The sequence below is a fragment of the Ambystoma mexicanum genome, chromosome 1p (assembly GCF_040938575.1).
Source record: "Ambystoma mexicanum isolate Mex_15411 chromosome 1p, UKY_AmexF1_1, whole genome shotgun sequence".
Lineage (NCBI taxonomy): Eukaryota > Metazoa > Chordata > Amphibia > Caudata > Ambystomatidae > Ambystoma > Ambystoma mexicanum.
The window spans coordinates 1,498,463,787-1,498,482,204 of NC_090921.1; the positions used below are offsets into that span (position 1 = coordinate 1,498,463,787).

The 18,418-nt window shown below is 48.0% G+C and overlaps 1 protein-coding gene across 2 annotated transcripts in view; it reads left to right on the plus strand.

Moving 5' to 3' along the window:
• The window catches only part of DEDD (death effector domain containing), a 184,965-nt gene that overhangs the window by 51,048 nt on the left and 115,499 nt on the right, over nucleotides 1-18,418 (plus strand). For both annotated transcript variants that reach the window (XM_069607182.1, XM_069607183.1), the window contains exon 3: nucleotides 5,369-5,476. In XM_069607182.1, coding sequence (XP_069463283.1) covers nucleotides 5,369-5,476 — 108 coding nt within the window. The remainder of the gene's footprint in view (nucleotides 1-5,368; nucleotides 5,477-18,418) is intronic.

Genomic DNA, 18,418 nt, shown 5'->3' on the forward strand with positions numbered 1-18,418 from the left:
GTAGCTCGTCTCACCCTTTCTAGAACAGTAGCTTCATCCTCTTCCCCCTCTGACCTTCCTACCCTTTCTCATACCCCTATGGCAACAAAACGCAGAAAGAGTGACTGGCCCTCCCTCGACGCTCCATACATCAGCACTTCGGACAGGGCCTCCCTGTCCTTGTCCTGTACTCCTTTTTCATGTGTGTTCTGTATTGTTTTCTGCCCAAAAAGAGGAAGGGCTGCACTACCAGTAGTCCATATGGACTCCTGGCAGTGCAGCTTTTCCACATTTTGGTTTGGTTAACAGACCCTTTGGATACCCTTGTGGCACCCATGGGTGGGGGTACAACCCTGTGCCCCTGTGTGACCTACAGAGGGGGTATGGGCTGGTGGCAGCTCCATTCTGAATTGGGCAGGTGCTCTGAGTATCCTCCATTTTTGTGAATACCCAGACCCTGCCCTAGGAATCAGTGGATTCCTGATACGAGACAAGATGGCCCCTGTGGCCTCTTGCTTTCTATTGCCCGTTAACTTGTTTTCCCAAAGTCCTGGGAAGCCCTGACTCTGTCCCTTCCACCTAACTGGCAGTTGGGTGGAAGTTCCCTATATAGTATTGTGGGGAAGTCCAGGCCAGACTGGCTGGAGCCTTCCCAGTGACTGTATGTTGTGCGTACACCCTTGGGGTGGGACCTGGGTCCTGGGTGAATGGCGTGTATGACCAATATGCATTTCATGTTATGGGTTTCTGGTATCTAATTCAATGAATGAAACAGCCCTGCACGAAACTGGTATGAATGCAGTGTGGAGTGCTAAATGGCTGGGTACTTGTCACAATACACACTCCTTGTGGTGAGTGTCTGGAGGGAAGTGAATGCACTGTGAACCCGATTGGCTGCCTGCCTGCCTGCCTGCCTGAATTCCCTTCTGAATGATTGGTTGCCAGAGTATGACCAAGCAGAGTGAATGAGAGACCAAACCTTATAACTGGGGACCTCTTACTGATGGTAATCGTTCAGAAGCTGAAGTTAAAACTTGCTGCTAATCCTTGAAGCCCAGCTGGAAGAAGACTTGCTGCTGCGTTTGCTTTAACCCGATCCGAAAGCTGTTGTGTTTGTCGAGGACTGATCCGAGAGAGGACCTGGCTAGGAGACCTCTTCCCGAGCTACAAGGGAACATCGTGCAGACAGCTAACCTTCGACCGGAGAGTGGGAGTGCTGAGGAATCTCGAAGTAAGCACCCGGACATCGAGGCAGTCGAAGTCCATTGCCATTGACCAGGGTTCTGAGGACTCGCCATAACCGCTGGAAGCCCATCGAAACCGTGTTGCCCAGAAGCGGGGATCGATTGACGCCATGCTGCCGGCGACCGGAGCCACATCGCTCCCTTGCCTAGGAACACTTTGAATCAAGGACTCCCTTACTAATCACCTTCAACCACTTTGTCCCACCGGAGAAAGTCAAGGTCACCGAAGAAAATCCGCCGGTGGGTTTCCCGCCACCCAAAGACCAAAAAGACGCTGACGACCTGACACCTTTGCTGGGCCAAAGTTCTCTTTGCGGCAAGGAACTATTGTCGTCGAGGTGCATCGCACGCGTCGTCGTCTTTGCAGGACCGATCGTTGACTAGAACCGACAGGACCGAAGCTGCTGCCTCGACGCCATTGAACCTTTTGATCGAGGAGTTTCAACGCCAAAGTTCACCTTCGAGGACGATCCGTGTCTCGTGCCTTAAAGGGGATCACTCCAGAAGGATCTGTCGACGACCCATCAAAGAAATCTGCTATACCAGTTACATTGGGGTGGTAGAACAATTGCAGACGGAGATAAGACTCTTATAAACAATATATGGACTGTGCTTGTTATCTGATTTACAGGTTTCCCATGTGGGGGGGGGGGGAAATCCTCGCACAGAACTGTGACTTAATAGATGAAGTACTATTCTGCCAATTATTTAACCAACTTGTTTTCCTTGCCAAGTCTAGTGTTGGGTCACTTTATTAACAGATTTGTGTGTCATTTGAAACTGTCTACAGTTGATGCATTTTAATGGAATCAAGAGTAATTGTGGTACCACATAGAAACTTTATTTCATTTTGCCTAAGCACAAAGTGTTATTGTATGTGTAAAATAATCAAAGCCCTATTTATATAAATAACTGTGTTTTCACTAACATTCCTGGTGGGTGCTTGGGGGACTACACTGTACTTAAGAACTAGCCTGCATCACCTCCTGAGAGCTTACGCCTTGATTGCTCGTCCATAGCTACCGAATAGAGAATCTTGGCTGGGGTGTTATGTGCTTCTACTCTGCCAAATAGAGGGCATGAGTACAGATAACACCCCTCCAATCTTTACACCCTCTCCTCCCGTCTCCACCCCTTGCTCTTGACCTCTCACCCAGTACACTTAAACCCCCTGCACCCTTTAGACTCGAACCAGAAACAAATCTACTAACACCACACACCCCAAGTGCTCCACCATCCCCATCCTTCCCACAACATCTCTCGCATACCTACCACCGCCCACCTTCTCTTCCTGCCCCCACTCTTCCTGCCCCCATCGACATAACCCTCTCACCCGACCCTCAAAGTGAACACCCATCCAGTTCACCCCACTACCTCCTCAACCACCCAGAATGATCCTACCACACGCCCATCTCGCCGTGCACCCAAGCCCACTTAGTACTGCCTGCGATGAGCATCACAAAAACCCCCTCCCCTCACAAAGTCATGTGCATACATTTTAATGCCTGCTTCGTGGCAAGAAACGGACACAGTATCTTTGACCTGACCTCATTTTTAGCACTGAAACCTGGTCTCCCAATAGTCGCGCATGAGGCCGAAATCCAAAAGACCAAAACAGCTTATTACAATACACACATTCTGAACCGTGGCAGCAGCAGCAAAGAACTCCACAAGATCATCTCTGAATTTTTGAAACCTACTTGCACCTCTGCGCAATCCTCTCCCACACAATTACTCTGTGACTCCCGCTCGCTACATTTCTACAACACTGCACTTGACAGGATGGCAACCCTTAACACCAAATTCTCCTCCCTCGCCCCCTGCCCTACACCTACCCCTCCTAATACCATTGCCCGGCTCCCACTTCACTGACCTTAGACTCTTTCAAACCCATCTCCAGAGATGAGTTCCTTGACCTAGTATCAGGCAGCAGACCCTTCAAGTCACCCCTCGACCCTGTCCCGCCACTCTTGTGAAGGACATAGTCTTCTCTACCTGCGCAGTAGAACATGCAAGAGTCATACTAAACGACTCCCTCACCTCTGGCATCTTTCCAGTAGCCTTTAAAATAGTGCATGGCAAGCGGTTTCTAAAAAAGGTGTCCCTCGACTCCCTTGACCATAAGAATTACAGGCCGATCTCCAACATCAGATTTCTCGCGAAACTCAATGACCGAAATGCATACTGCCAGCTCAACTACTTTGTAGAATCCAACAAACTCGTCGACCCCCGCACAATCAGGCTTCAGACCTCGACCTGGAAGAAACCAGTCTGATCTCGATCTGGATGATCTCAAGGTTGCAGCAGACTCTGAGGGCTACACAGCGCTGATTCTTCTCGACCTTTCTGCAGCCTTTGATGCCATTAACCATTCAGTCCTACTTGACCGCCTCCATTCCCTGGGCACCTGTGGCTCGGCACTCAAATGGATGGACTCCCTCCTCCGCAACAGGAAACAAATTGCCTTCCTCTCCCCTTTTGTCTCAACTGCTCGCGCTGTGAACACTGGAGTTCCCCCAGGCACATGCCTATCTGCTCTCCTTTTCAACCTCTATCTGACCACTCTACCAGGAATCATCCGCACGCGCAACCTCACCTATTAAAACTATGACGATACCCAAATTATCCTAAGAATTCCCAAGACAAGCACCAACCCACGTCCCGACCTTGAAGCTTGTCTCAGGGATATTGATTGATCGATGGATACCAAGTAACCACCTCCTTTTGTACCCTGATAAAACTGAAATCATGGTGTGCATCAATGCTGCCCTTCTCTCACAACCACTCCCATGGCCCACCTCTCTCAGCCCCCTCCTTCTAATATAGTCAAAAACCTAGGCTCCACAATGGACTCAGGCCTAACCCTCTCCCGTCAGATCAATCATGTTTCAAAATCCTGTCACTACCACCTCAAATTCCTTAGATGCATTTTTCCTTACCTCTCCTAACCAAACAGGCTTGCTGCTGTTATGCCTATTGTTATGTCGAGACTGGACTATGCCAACTCCTTATACCTGGGAGCCCTGGCATACCAACTTAAACTCCAAGAGCCCAAAATGCTGTTAAAGAATATCGCCAAGAAGGCACGAATCCTCATGGACCAAAACACCTTGTGTCGACCGAATATTGTACATTATATCCTTCCAAAAACGTGGAATTGCAAAAGTAGTTAATAGTCTCTGTAGGCATACATTTCCCTACAGTTAAGTTTGTTAGAACTGGTAGCAAAACAAATGTGTATGGAACATCGTGACTCGGATCTACCAACAAAAAAGTTAATTGTGTTGTCTGTATGCTCTTACCAACCTGTATTATTAGAAAAGGCCAAGTCTTTTTTGCTGCTTTGCACATAGAGCACTTTAAAGCACTAACCCCACTTTTGCACTTGTGCACTTTAGCAAGTAGGAGCGATTGATTATTCTCTGAAAGATGTATAGACTTGCTGCGAATTGTCAGAATTTTGTATACTACACATTGTTGTGATAGCCTTGTGATATTTTTGAATTCTGTGTCAGTCTTAATGTACGTTTGTGTAATATGAATATTATTAATAAGATGCAAATAAAATTCATTAATATGTTTGATTAAATTAGTTTGTAATGAGAAACGAGAGTTGGGGCATTGTGCAGCATTTGTTATGTGTCACCACAGATTACACAGTTGGCCAACTGGTCTGCACAGAAGAGGGAGGGGGTAGCCCAATACTTGCATGTTTTTTTCTGATTATTGTTCCCCATTTTTTGAGTTGAAACATCCTTGATCTTCCATTCTTTAATCTTGCTTTTTTTTCTTTGTCTTGATTGGTGATAAATGTAACGGCAAATCCCAGTTGCACAAGCCTCTTCAGGATAGGGCATGAAGGTTCATGTGTGGTCTGTTCCTGTGGTTGGTGCTCTCGACCATGAGATTTGTTTGTTCACTTGAAGTAGCTTCTGTACTTTCTTCTCTGTATTGAACTGAAGATGCATTTAGCTGAGTTGTGCATTGTAAAGATGCATACCTGCTGTTTTTTTAGACTTTTATATTAAGCTAATATGGCACTTAGATGTAGGCATATCTGTTAAAGGAGACGCTTGTTATTTCTACTATTTTATGATGCCTGTATGACACCTACTTCACATCTAACATAAGTTTCTATTTTCCAGTGTGTCCAGACCTTGTAGACAAGTACCTTGAAGAGACGTCAATCCGCTATGTGATGCCTCGCACTCAAATCACTGCAGATCAGGACTTGCCTCACCAACACAAATCAGGTAATATTTAGTAACTGGCACTTCACTACTTACTATTTCGTGGTTAGTAATTCTTAGAACATATTGGTAAACATTTGAACAGAGCGTTAGCTGTGCCAATTGTAACATATTTTTAAAGCAGTAGTTGTTGCAGCATAGTACTTCATCATACTTTTGAATTGCCCTACTCTCATTCAACATACTGTCTGCATTGGTTTGCCAAAAAATTATTGTTTTGAAAATATTTTATTTAGAGAGCACTAACATTTTATTAGCAATTGAGAATTAAACCAGAAACTTCACACCACGTGAAACGGAAATGCACTTCCCATGTGCCTGAAGGTCAAATAATAAACATCCCTACCTTTTTGGCTCAGAAATGTGCTCTGAAATGTTTTTCCATCCAAAAGAACAGGCGCCACTAGCACAATTAAGTGAATCCACTTATGTTAACACATGTTCACGTATTCAATATTACTATGGACCACATATCGATATCGCTCACCTTTTAATAAGAATTGGAGTCATGTGACACCCAGTCAAAACAAGCACACAGATAAATCTGCAAATACAATTTCTGTATAATGGGAATGTAAAAAACACTGTTTTAATAGTGGTTCACTCCAGACAAAAATTATCTGTCTGGAGTGAACCACTATTAAACATTGGAAGTGTTTTTTACATTCCCATTATACAGAAATTGTATTTGTTTACCTGACTGCTTTCCTTTGATCACATTAATTGTTTTTCTTGAAAGTGTAATTTTTATCTAAACAATGGAACAGTTGTTGCATTTGCTTCACATTTCCATAAAAAAATGTAAATGTACTATTTTTAGAGTTGCATTTGTTGAATGAATGTATGAATGTCTGCTATATAGAATGTTTTTTATAAAATGAACTAATTAAAGATTTTGTACAATTTATAAAAAAAATAAAATGAATATTTGATGTAACACCCTTTGCCTTGTTCTTCAGTTGCTCTTGTGTTTCCGGCACCACCACCTGTTCCAGAGTGCAGGGTTGACTGTGCAACAAGAGTCTTTTCCATAGGAGAAGGTAGAGGCAATGGAGGAGGAGGCCCCACAGGAGGAGGTGGCACTACCGGGACCTGCAGAGGGATTGCCGGAGCAGGGCTGGTTCAGGCTGCTTAGGATACATTTCTTTAAATAAATCCTCAAATTACGCCTTCATGGGATCAGAATGCATGAGCGTCAGAAACATGCCAAAAAATGCATCCTCAGAAGAAGGTTTGGGTAGAGGCCACTCGGAAAGGGCATACCCCCAGGATTGCAAAGAGGATGGTTGCCAGGCCAAAGGGGCAGATGTAGGAGGGAGCGAGACTGCGGCAGCAGAGTCCGAGCACGCCAATCCATTGGAGGGCGGAACGAGTTCTTGTTAGCCACAAAACATGGAAAAGGCTGCTCTGCCCCAAAAACAGGCCCCCCCAGTACTAGCCGTTGTGAACATTGGTGTGAGAGGAGTACACAAACTGGCCGCCGTGGACTGCGGGAGTTGGACCGCCATTTTAATGCCTTAGATGAACTGCGTTACAGGGGTCAGTGACGCTGTGGTCACCACAGGGGAATCGGGGGTCTTCTGTTCCATTTTAGCTTTGTGGCAAGGAACCTCGGCAGAGCTGGTGCTAGCAGATCTAGAGTTTCTGCAACCCCCAAGTGAGGGAACCTCGGCAGAGCCGGTTCTAGAAGACTTAAGGTGTTTAACCGGCTTCTTTGCCCCCTCAGCAGGATCAGTTCGACCACAGGCCTGAGTGTGGGAAGGCTTAGAATCACTGCCTGAAGCCAGAGCCCTCAAAAGGGGGCCTCGTAGTCTTGCTGGTCTTAGATACAGCCACAAGATGGGGAACCTCAGGGGTAACCCCAGTAAGTGTAGTCACTTTAACCGGAACCTCAAGCCGCAGCTCGGTACACTTAGTTTGCAGATGTGGAAACCTTGGGGCTAACCCAGGTGACAACAGCCCCAGAAGTACTGGGCCTAAATTCTAGCCCCCAAAAGGGGAACCTCAGATGAAGATCTGGTTTTGTTAGCCACTTTGCAGGGGACCTCTGAGGAAACTTTGGAGTGCCGGTTATTTCACTTTCGGGAAACCTCAGGGAAATCCCTGATAACAGAGCCACTTGAGCCCCTCCCGTACCCAGAATACCCTGCAAAGGCGTTCCCCGGGTGGGGTACCCTATAAAAGGAACAGGCTTACCGCCAGTTTCCTTTTTTCTTCAATTAACTGCTGTAAATGTGGTGGAGGAATCCACTGGAACACCTCCTCCCACCTGACGAGCCGATGGTGGAGTGCCCAGACTGAGAGGTAGTCGCAGTAGAAGCCCAAGTCCCACTGATGTTCCAGGCCTAAGCACTCCAGGCAAAGAGTGGGGATACGCCCTTGCGAAACAACATTCGCAGGATGAACAGGACACAACTCCTAGACGCTCCAGAAGAAAGATGACCGTGGAACCGGAACAGGAAAATGAAGGACATGGGGAACAAAAAGAAAAATATTACCTGAGATGCAAGTGCGTCTGACCCCGACCGCGCAGAGAAAAGCACTGAACGACGATGCGCAGGGCGGAGCTCAGGAAGGCTGGCTACGGTCACGTGCTGTGACCCCGCGTACTTTTTTTTTTTCTTTTTAAAAAGGACATTTTATTGATGCTTTAAAAGTGCTCCGGTCCCATCCCGAAGGACAGACTGTCCCACGAGTATGGAGGAAAGGGGACATGACGTAGGAGTAAGTATGAGCAGGGGTCCCAATCAGGACGATCTTCGTCTTGCTGATGTTAAGGCAGAGATTGTTTGCAGCACACCAGGACTGAATTGCAGACAGGCAGTCAGGAATGAGCGAGGAGGAGGAAGAGGCTGAGGGTAGCTTGAAAGAGCTGTGTGGCATCCGCATAACACTGAAAGTTGGAGGTGAAAGCAGGCAGAGATCCTGTGGGCCAAAGGTGTGACATGTGAAAGGGAAGAGAGAAGAGGAGGGGCATGGGGTGTGGCGGGGAGATCTTGCTAATATTACTCATCTGGAAATCTTTGAACAGAACTACATATCGAGGGCCTAGTAGCACTTCTATATCTTTGCTATCCTACCTAACTGGGAATGCATTTAGCAGAACTACCGATCGAGGGCCTCTCTAGCACTTCTATTGAAGCTAAGATGGGGGTCAGACCTTCCAACAGACAATGCAAATTTGGCACGGGTAGTATAGGTCAGTGGCAACACGCTCGTCTTGGAAGCGAGACGACGCAGAGCAACACAAGTTAGAATCCCGGGTCCGCGCTTAGAAACCTCTTCGTTATTAAGCACATTATAAAAAAAAAACAATTATCATAAGCGATTGCAGAACCAACAAGCCACAGGGAGGACCTTTGCCTAATAGACCCTAACCGCAAAGGGAGATACCATCCATGTCACCGTCTGCTCCAGCAGACTGGGTCGCCCTCCCTCAGAGCCGAGGTACAGAAACTTCTAGATCTCAGAGCAGTGGAACCTGTTCCCTTGCGGGAGCAAGGGAAGGGCTATTGCTCCTGTCCGTTTGCAGTGCCCAAATCCCACCAGGCTGGCCTGTGCACTATCCTCGACCTCTCCAAGTTCAATTTCTTTCTACCCCAAGAGAAATTCAAGATGATTACGCCCTGCCAGATAAAGTCCTCTCTACGGAAGGGCGATTGGCTCAGCGTGGTAGACCTTCAGGATGCCTACATGCATATTCTGATCTGGAGCCCGCATCGAAAGTATCTGCAGTTCTCTGTGGGATTGGAACACTTCCAGTATTGGGTGTTTCTGTTTGGTCCCAACTTAGCACTGCGTGTATTAGCGAAGATGATGGCAGTAATGTATATCATTACTTGGGTGATTGGCCCCTGCGCAGTCTTTGCCCACAGGCCGCTAGGGCCAATATTCAGTAATTTCTTCAGCTCCTGTTCCATATTGGGCAGTCGGTGAACTAGTGGAAATCGTCTGACGGTCGCTCAAGACCTGATCTTTCTGGGTTTTCGTTGGATACCGTCAGTACCAAGTGTTCCTGACGGAGGACAGGCTTTCAGACCTTTCAGCCACATGCCAGCCCTTCCTGCAGTACACCCACATGTCAGCCTGGTGGTTACAGAGACTCCTGGGCCTCATGGCCTCTTGCGTGTTAGTTCTACTTCTTGCACGACTGAAAATAAGGCACACGCAGCTTGCTCTTTGGAGTTGCAGGTCACAGGCTACAGAACAACTGCAAGATGATTCCAGTCCCATCCTGCATGACGGCGGATCTTCAATGGTGGTCATCCACCAGCAACCTTTCAGTGGGGCCTCCTTCCAGGAGCCCTGCCCACAAGGAACGCTTACTACAGACTCCTCCCTTCTGGGTTGGGGAGCGACACTATGCCACCTCAAGGTGTACGATTTGTGGACGCCTGGGGACAGGCAGTTCCATTTCAATTACATAGAGGTGCTGGCAGTTTTTTTGACACTCAAGGCTTTTCAACCCTCTCGAACCAACAGTGTGGTTCAAATTTGCACGGACAATTCCGTAGCTATGTTCTACATCAACAAGCAGGGGGGCACCAAGTAGTCTCCTCTGGTGGACCTTGCTATCCAAATTTGGAATTGGGCTATCCAACACAATGTCTGGCTTCAGGCTGTGCACATTCGAGGTCGCATCAATGTGGCTGCAGACTCCCTCAGCTGCCATTCTGCAGTGAGTTAAGAGTGGTAGTTGAACACCGATGTTCTCACCAAGATCTTCCAGCAGTGGACCTCTTTGTGACCTCATCGAACTGGAAACGTCCTCTTTATGCTTCCAGGGACGGGCTCGGAGTGTCTTCTTTGGGGGAACGCCCTCGATCGCGTTGGACAACATGACTGCTTACGCTTTTCCTCCTTTGCCCCTGATTCCTCGGTTGCTCTGGAAACTCGGGAGTGCTTCCAATTGCACTGTCCTATTCATGGCTCCTTGGTGGCCAGGCAGGTTCTGGTTTTTGGAACTGCAGCACCTGTCAGTGTGCTCCACGATCAGGTTGCCCCAGATTCAAGTGGCCCCAATTTTGTCATCGGTGTCTAGCCAAAGAGCTTGATCCCATACAGGCTTCTATTGACTGTGTCTTGTCTTTTGTACCTGACCTTGCAGTCTATGGCATCCATGTCTTCTCATACAGGACATATTTATCCGCCATTTGCGGCTAATCTGTCTACACACAGTTGCTCTCTTTCACTGGCAAGCCCAGTCATCAAGAGGCACTTTGCAGGTCTTCAACCTCTTTTTCTGCCAGTTCGCGCCCCTCATAACAAATGGGATCTGAATGTAGTCATCACTGCGTTGTCCTAAGCCTTTTGAAGCCATGGCCACTACCGAGCTCAAGTACCTTTCTTGGAAGGTGGTTTTTTGATCGCGGTAACATCTGCAAGACTAATAAGTGAGCTTCAAGCTCTGTGTCGAACATCCGTTCCTTCCTTTCCACAAGGATAAGGTTGTGCTTCGCACTCCTCCTTTCCTTCCCAAAGTGGTTTCTGAGTTCCACTTAAACCAGTCAATATCTTTACCAGTCTTCTTCCCGAACCCGGTCTCCGATGCCGAGAGATGTGCTTGGACGTTTTACCTAGACAAACCAAGTGAACATAGTTCTTCACAACTCTGTTATGTTTGGTGACCCAAAAGGGAAACCAGCCTCAAAAGTATCCATCTCTTGTTGGAGAGCTTCATGTATTCCGAGGCCTACAAAATTCAAGGCCTTCAACCCCCAAAGGGCATTCATGCACATCTGGTCCATGGCAAAGCGGCTGCTGTTGCCTTGCAAAAATACGTCCCTTGGGAGTCCATAACCAAGGCTGCTACGTGGGCTTCACCATAATTTTTTGCAGACATTGAGCTCCCAAGACTGATGCCCAATTTGACCAGACAGTTCTTAAGAATTTGTTCCAATAAGGGAATTTGCATCCACCCATATTTCCTATGGTCAGTGCTTGGGAATCTTCCACAAGTATGGAGGAAAGTGGACAGGGTGTAGGAGTATGACAAAGTTACTCACCTAGTGACTACCTTACTACTAGTCCGTAGTCCACTTTCCTCCATACGCCTGCCTGCTGTCCCCTCTAATAAGTATCCTCTATTGTTGCTAAATGGTCCTGGCGATAGAAAAGGACTGAAGGGTGATGTGCAGTGCGGACACAGGAAGGCAGGGCTACGGTCATGATGCTGTGGCCCCGTTTAAAAATAAAGGACAAAAAAGTTAATTTATTGATGCTTTAAAAGTGCTCCGGTCCCGTACTGAAGGACGGAATGTCCCAGAAGTATGGAGGAAAGGAGACTATGTACTAGGAGTAAGGTAGTTAATACAGTGAGTAACTTTCTCATTCTCAGTCTCGCTCTCGCCCACCTCCCTTGGTCCTGCGCCCCACCCACCAGTGAGGCAAAAGATCTGACGATCATCTTCGATTCTACTCTCTCCTTCGCTTCTCACATCTCGGACATGTGCAAAAGTCTTGCTACCAGCTACACCTCCTCAGAGGTATTCTTCCTTTTCTCCCCTTCCACCAGAGGCTCACTGTCTCCAGAACTCTGGTTCTCTCCAGACTGCACTACTGCAACAGTCTTTCTCAATCTTCCTATTCTCCGACCTTCAACTGATCCAGAACTGAACCGCAAGAGTTATCCTTGGCCTCAAGACCAGGGACTGCATCTCTCGGCGCTGAAATCACTCCACTGGCTTCCCGTGGCTGCAAGGATCAAGTTCAAGTCCCTCTGCATAGTCCACAAGGCTTTCTGGGGCCGGGGCCTTACTATCTACAACACTCTCTTCCCAAATACTCTCCTAGAGCCCTCCGCTCGGCCTCCTCCAACTCTCTGCGGGTGAGCCATTTCTCTAAGAGATTTGGGAGTAGATCCTTATCCTCTGCAGATGCCTCCCTCTGGAACAGCCTATCTACCTCTCTGTCTTGAGCCGGACCTCCTTAAGTTCCGGAAACTCCTCGACCTACCTCTTCTTCTTCTCTTCCTCTTTCTCTTCCTCTTTCTCTTCCTCTCCCCTGCTAACCTCCTCCCCCCCCCCCCCCCACTTCCTTCCTTATCTTCCTCAACCTGCACAGCTAGCTGACTGGTCGCCTGGTGCACGTCCAGAGCCCCACCGGTCCCATTGCGCCCCCCCACCAGTCCTGCACTTGCCCTCGGGCCACTGCACTCATCTTGGCACTACTGCATTATGCTCCATAAGAGGGGCAACATTTCTAGACGGTCTTTAATTAGACAGTCCTTCCCTATTCTATTGCATGAGTTCACTCAGAGGCAGATGTCTGCCTCGTGTAGGCAAGCCATAGTTCCTGTGGCAAACTGTTCAAACAAGTACGAATTTCACATTAAAGTTAGTTAGGGTACAGGGACTTCTGAGAGGACGCCCTAGGAGGATTCCAGCAGTGGGTGTGGGTGAACTGGATGAGAGCACTCCCAATCGCAAGTACACACCAAAGATTTACTGAAATCGCAATGGCTTAAGGTAAGTAAATACCCCAGCCAACACAGTACTTTAGCACGGAAGAAGAGTTGCAGCAAGCAGACTTCATTATCTGCAGCCAAAAATCTGATCGCTGAATTCCTTGTCATGAAAATGGAAGACAGGACACTGGAGGGGCTTCTGCAGGAGGGATCAACGAGGAGGGCTCCAGGCAAGAGTTTCTTCACAGCTTGATCTGGCTCTGGTTTTTATGCCCTTTTCAGGAGCCAGAAGAATCGCTGGTTGGATTCACGTTGCTAATCTGGCTCAACCCTCTGGTGAGGGGACTTCAAGGACTGGACGTCCCGCAGGATGCCACAAAAGTTTCAACTCGTTTTTGAGGACCATGCACCGCACGATGGCTCGAGGTCCCATGTAGTGGGGTATCGGAGCACAACGTGGTATTGCTCAAAATGCAGGTCTTCTCGAGTTCAGTGGATCTCACCAGGCTCTGGGTCGGAGGCAGAGTTTTCGGAGTCCCCAGGTCGCTTGAAAGGAAGGGCTCTCAGTCGCTGGAAATCATCTCGGCTGCCTTTTCTTCATCTTCCTCTTAGGATTTATGTCCAGTGGTCGACTACCTCTTAATCTTCCAGGATCAAACTTTTATGCAGGAACCCAGTCAGTCAAACAGACTTGCAACATTGAAACTTGTGGGTTGGCAGTCCTTTCAGGACAGCCAGCCTCCCAGTTTGAACTGGATTCTCTCAGTCAGGCTGGAAGACAAAGGGCTGCAGAGTTTTGGACTCTATATCACTTCCTGCCTTCAGACACTCTGGAGCGTCAGCAGGCTTGACCAAGATCTCCTGCCGAAGATGAAATGGACACAACAGATTGTCCCAACCTGGAGGTCAGGGAAAGGAATGCGAAAGGACAAGGAACACTAAAATGTTTTTTTTTAAAAAAGACGGGCTATTTTGGAAAAAGGGTCATAGGGACATTTTCGAACGTCATATTTTTCAAATGCCATTTTTTTTCAACACCAAAATGGGGAAAATATTTTCCCGAATTGTTTTTTTAATTTAATTTTTTAAATGGGGGGGGTGAGGGAGGGGTTGCCCCCAACTCCCTGTTTTTTGTATTTTTGAATTTTGTATAACTATTTTTTTTTTTTTTTTTTTTTAACTAACTAAACAAAAATAAAACTAAATTAAAAAATATTAGCAGTGGAGCTGCGATCTGAAGCCAAGGGGAGATGTTTGATGCAGGCAACGGTGTGTAATCTCACTCTGGGGACGAGATAATCTAGGAAAAAGTATCTGTTGCGTGCAAGGCGGAGCTCTTTCAAAATTGCGCCTGCCCACTGGGGATATTTGCTCCGCGCCGCCATCCCTCCTCCCAGACTCTCGCGGGGGTTGAGGGTGAGAAGGGGGTGGGTTCCGCTGGACATGGTGGCAGGAGCAACTATTGTGCCTGCAGAATTAACCCAGAGGTCCCCAGGATGTGTTGGTCTCTTCTATAGGTGGAGCTTTGCTTGGCTCGTGAACCCGGCCGCCAGTGACGGTACGTTGCATTATCCCTCTGGAGGGAGAAGGTGAGTCCCCGATAACTAGCAGCTGGTTCCTCCTGCTGCAGGGCACTCGGTGGTCTAGACCGAGTCCAGAGGCGCCGTTGATAAGGACTCCCAGCAGTTGTGTGGAGTCCGCTCCCAGGTGGACCGGCACCCCCTTGCCAAAGAGGCTGCTGGGTGTGAGAGAACACTGGGACGCTGCCTGGCGCCCAGGAGGGGTTATCTCTAGCTAGGCCCCGTTCCCTGGACTTGATGGGGGGGGGGGCGGGGGGTGGGGTCAGTGACACACCAAAGGTAGAGAGGGCACCAAGACTGAGACGTATAGCCCCGAATTGTATTCCATCTGCCTCGACCCAACAGGGAGGAAGCAGCACTCTAAAATCCGCTCCAGGATAAATTTGATGTCTAAGCAGCAGAAACCACAGAAAAATGCTGACATAGCCACCCTTTTACAGCCCCAAGACAAGGTGGGGGGAAAAGTACATGTGGCAAAGGCTCGCACCAATTCCCCGGACTGGCCAATTAGCCACGAAGGAGGATATGCAAGCCTTCATGACTGAAATTAAGCTGAAATTCTGCAAATATATGATGGAAATCTCAATGAAGATGGACAGTCTTGACCAATAGGTTCTGGAGGTGGAACAGAGACTCTGGGAGGTTAAAGACCGATCAACAGAACAGCACTGCTTGCAGAGCTGCAACACAGACTCTAGAAGGGAAAAGTGAAGTCATGGAAAATAAACAAGAAGACATAGAAAATAGAACTCGCTGGAATAACCTACGAATTAAAGGAGGTCCCGCTTCGGTCTCTGACCAAGCCTTGAGCGACTATGTAGGGGACCTCTTTCACGAATCTGGACAAAATAAATGCTGTTCTTGGACCGTACCCATAGACTGCGGACCCACAGGGCTATGTCCTCCGACACTCCCCTGGATGTAATCCTGCGGGTACACGTCACCGTCAAGCAAGAGATCCTGTGAGCGGCACATGGGGAGAACTAACCTATCAGGGGGCCTCTCTACAAATCTTCCAGGACCTAGCAACCACGACAATACAGAAAAGGCGCTTGCTCAGACCACCGACATCATTTTTACAGGATCAAAAGATCAGATATCGCTGGTTGTTCCCCCACTATGCTGCATTTCACACTTGCAGAAACGACTCAACCATTAGTTCCCTGGAGGAAGCTGAGGACATCCTGAGGGATATCCCCCTAGATAAAGACGGTGGCCCGCCTATGAGACTGCACACTCAAGTGAAAAGTGACACCCCCTGTTAGGGAGAATTCTCCTTTCTGTGCTAATTCCCTTCAACCTTAGAGACTCCCAGCTTTTTTGCTGGACTTAGGACTTTTGATCTGATTTGAGCTCTGTGTCACAGAGAAGTCCTTTTTGATTTCTCTTAAGGTTTAAATACCTTCTCTCGGGTGAACTACTACTCTTACCAAGAATAGTAAGGTGAAATTGACTTTACTTGGCTGTTTTTCATATATATGTCCAGTACACCCCATCTTATTTGGATTACTGGGGGGGTTACTTAGTAGCCCTTTTTCCTACTTATTCATGTAATTTTTTTCTGAGGCTTGTGGAATCTGCTGCTGTGCATAGGCCGACATCTAGTGTAAGCTGCGGAGTATTACAGTTTTTGTTTTTGAAACTCGAAAAGGGACTTTGACAGGGCGTGCCAGTAATACTATCCCTAGTGTGACGTCCACTGTAACCATGATCCCTCGCGCGTCGGGGGTCTCTCAGATTGTTTTTATTCTGCCATTCCAGACGGACGCTTGGGGCAGAGTTCCTCTTTCGGCTGATAGCCATTTACGTTAACCTAATTACTGATAGTGCCTTCTTTCTATCCTTTATATCGCCGACTATCGACATACAGACGCCGGTGAAGGACAGGAAAAACGACTGTCGAAAGACTTCAACGATGGATCCGTTCGGCCTTGGAAGGCCGCAACAGGCTTCAGCCCAAGCAGTAGGGAGAGAGGGGGGCGAGGTCTTTATAGAATGTATATTCCCCTTTTCTTGTACTACATTCACCTAGCTGCCATATCTTTTTGTTATGGACAAGACCCCGCCCCCATTAAATTCTGCCCCAAATGGAATAGGAAATTTCCCATGGTGGATAAACGCCTAGTCTGTAACTTGAGTCTCCCGAGAGACCACGTCGAGGGTTCTTCTTGTCATGCGTGTAGGCTTTTCAAGCCTAAGACTTTGAAGGACCGATCTACCAAACGCTGGGCCCACTACGCCAGGCAACTCGAGGACATGGAAGTAGAAGGTGCTTTCTGTGATGGCAGCAACGTAGCAGTTTCTAAGGGCAAAGTCTTTGGCTGCCCAAGCACAGGCCCCCGTCCCCGGAAGACAGGCCGGCGGCCTTGTTATGGGGCCAACACCCGGCGGCGGAAGCGCTCACACGTCATCCAACACTAAGCACACAACTCCTCCCAAGGTTGCACTCCACCTCAAAAGCAGGGACTATCCGCTTCAGGTATCCTCCCATGCCTCTCCAGTCAGTGGGCGCATATCCAACTTCACCCATGCATAGGAGGGAATCCCCACAGACGGATGGGCACTGTCCACTGTAACAGGCGGATGCTGCATAGAACTCCTCTAACAACCCCAGAACCGCCCACCATGACAAAAGACCCATTCCAAGGAGCACCAGCGCACCCTCCTCGAGGAGATCGCCACGCTTCTAAAGGACGCCATCGAGGTTGTCCTGGCCAACCGGGTAAACAAGGGTATTTATTGAACCAACTTCCTTGTGCCAAAGAAAGATGTAACAATGCGCCCAGTATTAGATTTGCGCTCTGCAAACAAATGTCAAGCCACAAAAGTTCTGCATGACTACACTACAAGAGGTAATCCCCCTACTAATAAAGGGGGACTAAATGGCAACACTGGATATGAAAGATGCCTATTTTCATATTTCAATGTTCCCAGCGCACAAAAGATTCTTGCGTTTCAAGATAGCGAACCAATACTACCAATTCAGAGGGCTACCCTTTGGAATAGCATCTGCTCCCATGGTATTCACCAAGGTACTGGCGGTGGTGGCAGTACACCTGCGCAGGGAGGCAATCCCAGTGTACCCTTGGACGCCTGGCTGATTACAGGGGAGTCTCCCCTAATTTGCAGAAAAAAACATTCAAAGAACTATCAACCTTCTTTCAATTGGGCTTCTACATCGAGAAAAAATCAAGCCTAGTGCCAAGCAGGACCAAACAGTTCTTAGGAGCTGTCTTAAACACTCACGAGGGGTTGGTCTTTCCATCAGAGGAAAGAGTCCAAAACATGTTACTGCAAATACTGCATTATCAGGCCGGCCGCCAGATAAGGGTTAGCAAAGCTATGCGTTTGCTAGGCATGATGGCATCTTGCATTTACCTGGTACCTCACGCGCACCTGCGACCCATGCAGGAGTGGTTGGCGAAACAGTGGTCTCAGGCAAGTGGTCAGTGGGACGCTGTTATCATAAAACGTGTCTCATAAATGGCCGATTTCCCTTACCTAATGAGTCCCTCAGCAGCTTTGCTGGATTTCTAGGATTTCTTTTTTTCACCTGGTAAGAGTGTGAGCCTTTTTTCCCACTCTTACATGCATTTTGCCTTGTGTGTTTTTACCGTTTTGTGTGTTCTTGGGCTCTGGAGCCTCACCTACTCCATGAGCACCACTTTTTGTGCGTTACACAACACCTTCAGTGCAGCGACACAGGGTTGTCTTTGAGACTTCCCACTGACTCAATTTTTCTGGGGCTGACTACTGTCCCCCAGAAACATGTAAAGTTACCATTAACTTTATCACTTTAAACCACAGAGCCAGTACACCCCATCTTATATGGAGTATTGGAAAGGTTTAACTCTTATCTCTTTTTGTCTGTGCCTCTTGGAGCCTTGTTTCACTCCCTTAACATTGAGACTTGGCTGGTGGCAGTGGTAACTACCCTAACGTTCCTACCGCGATTATCTT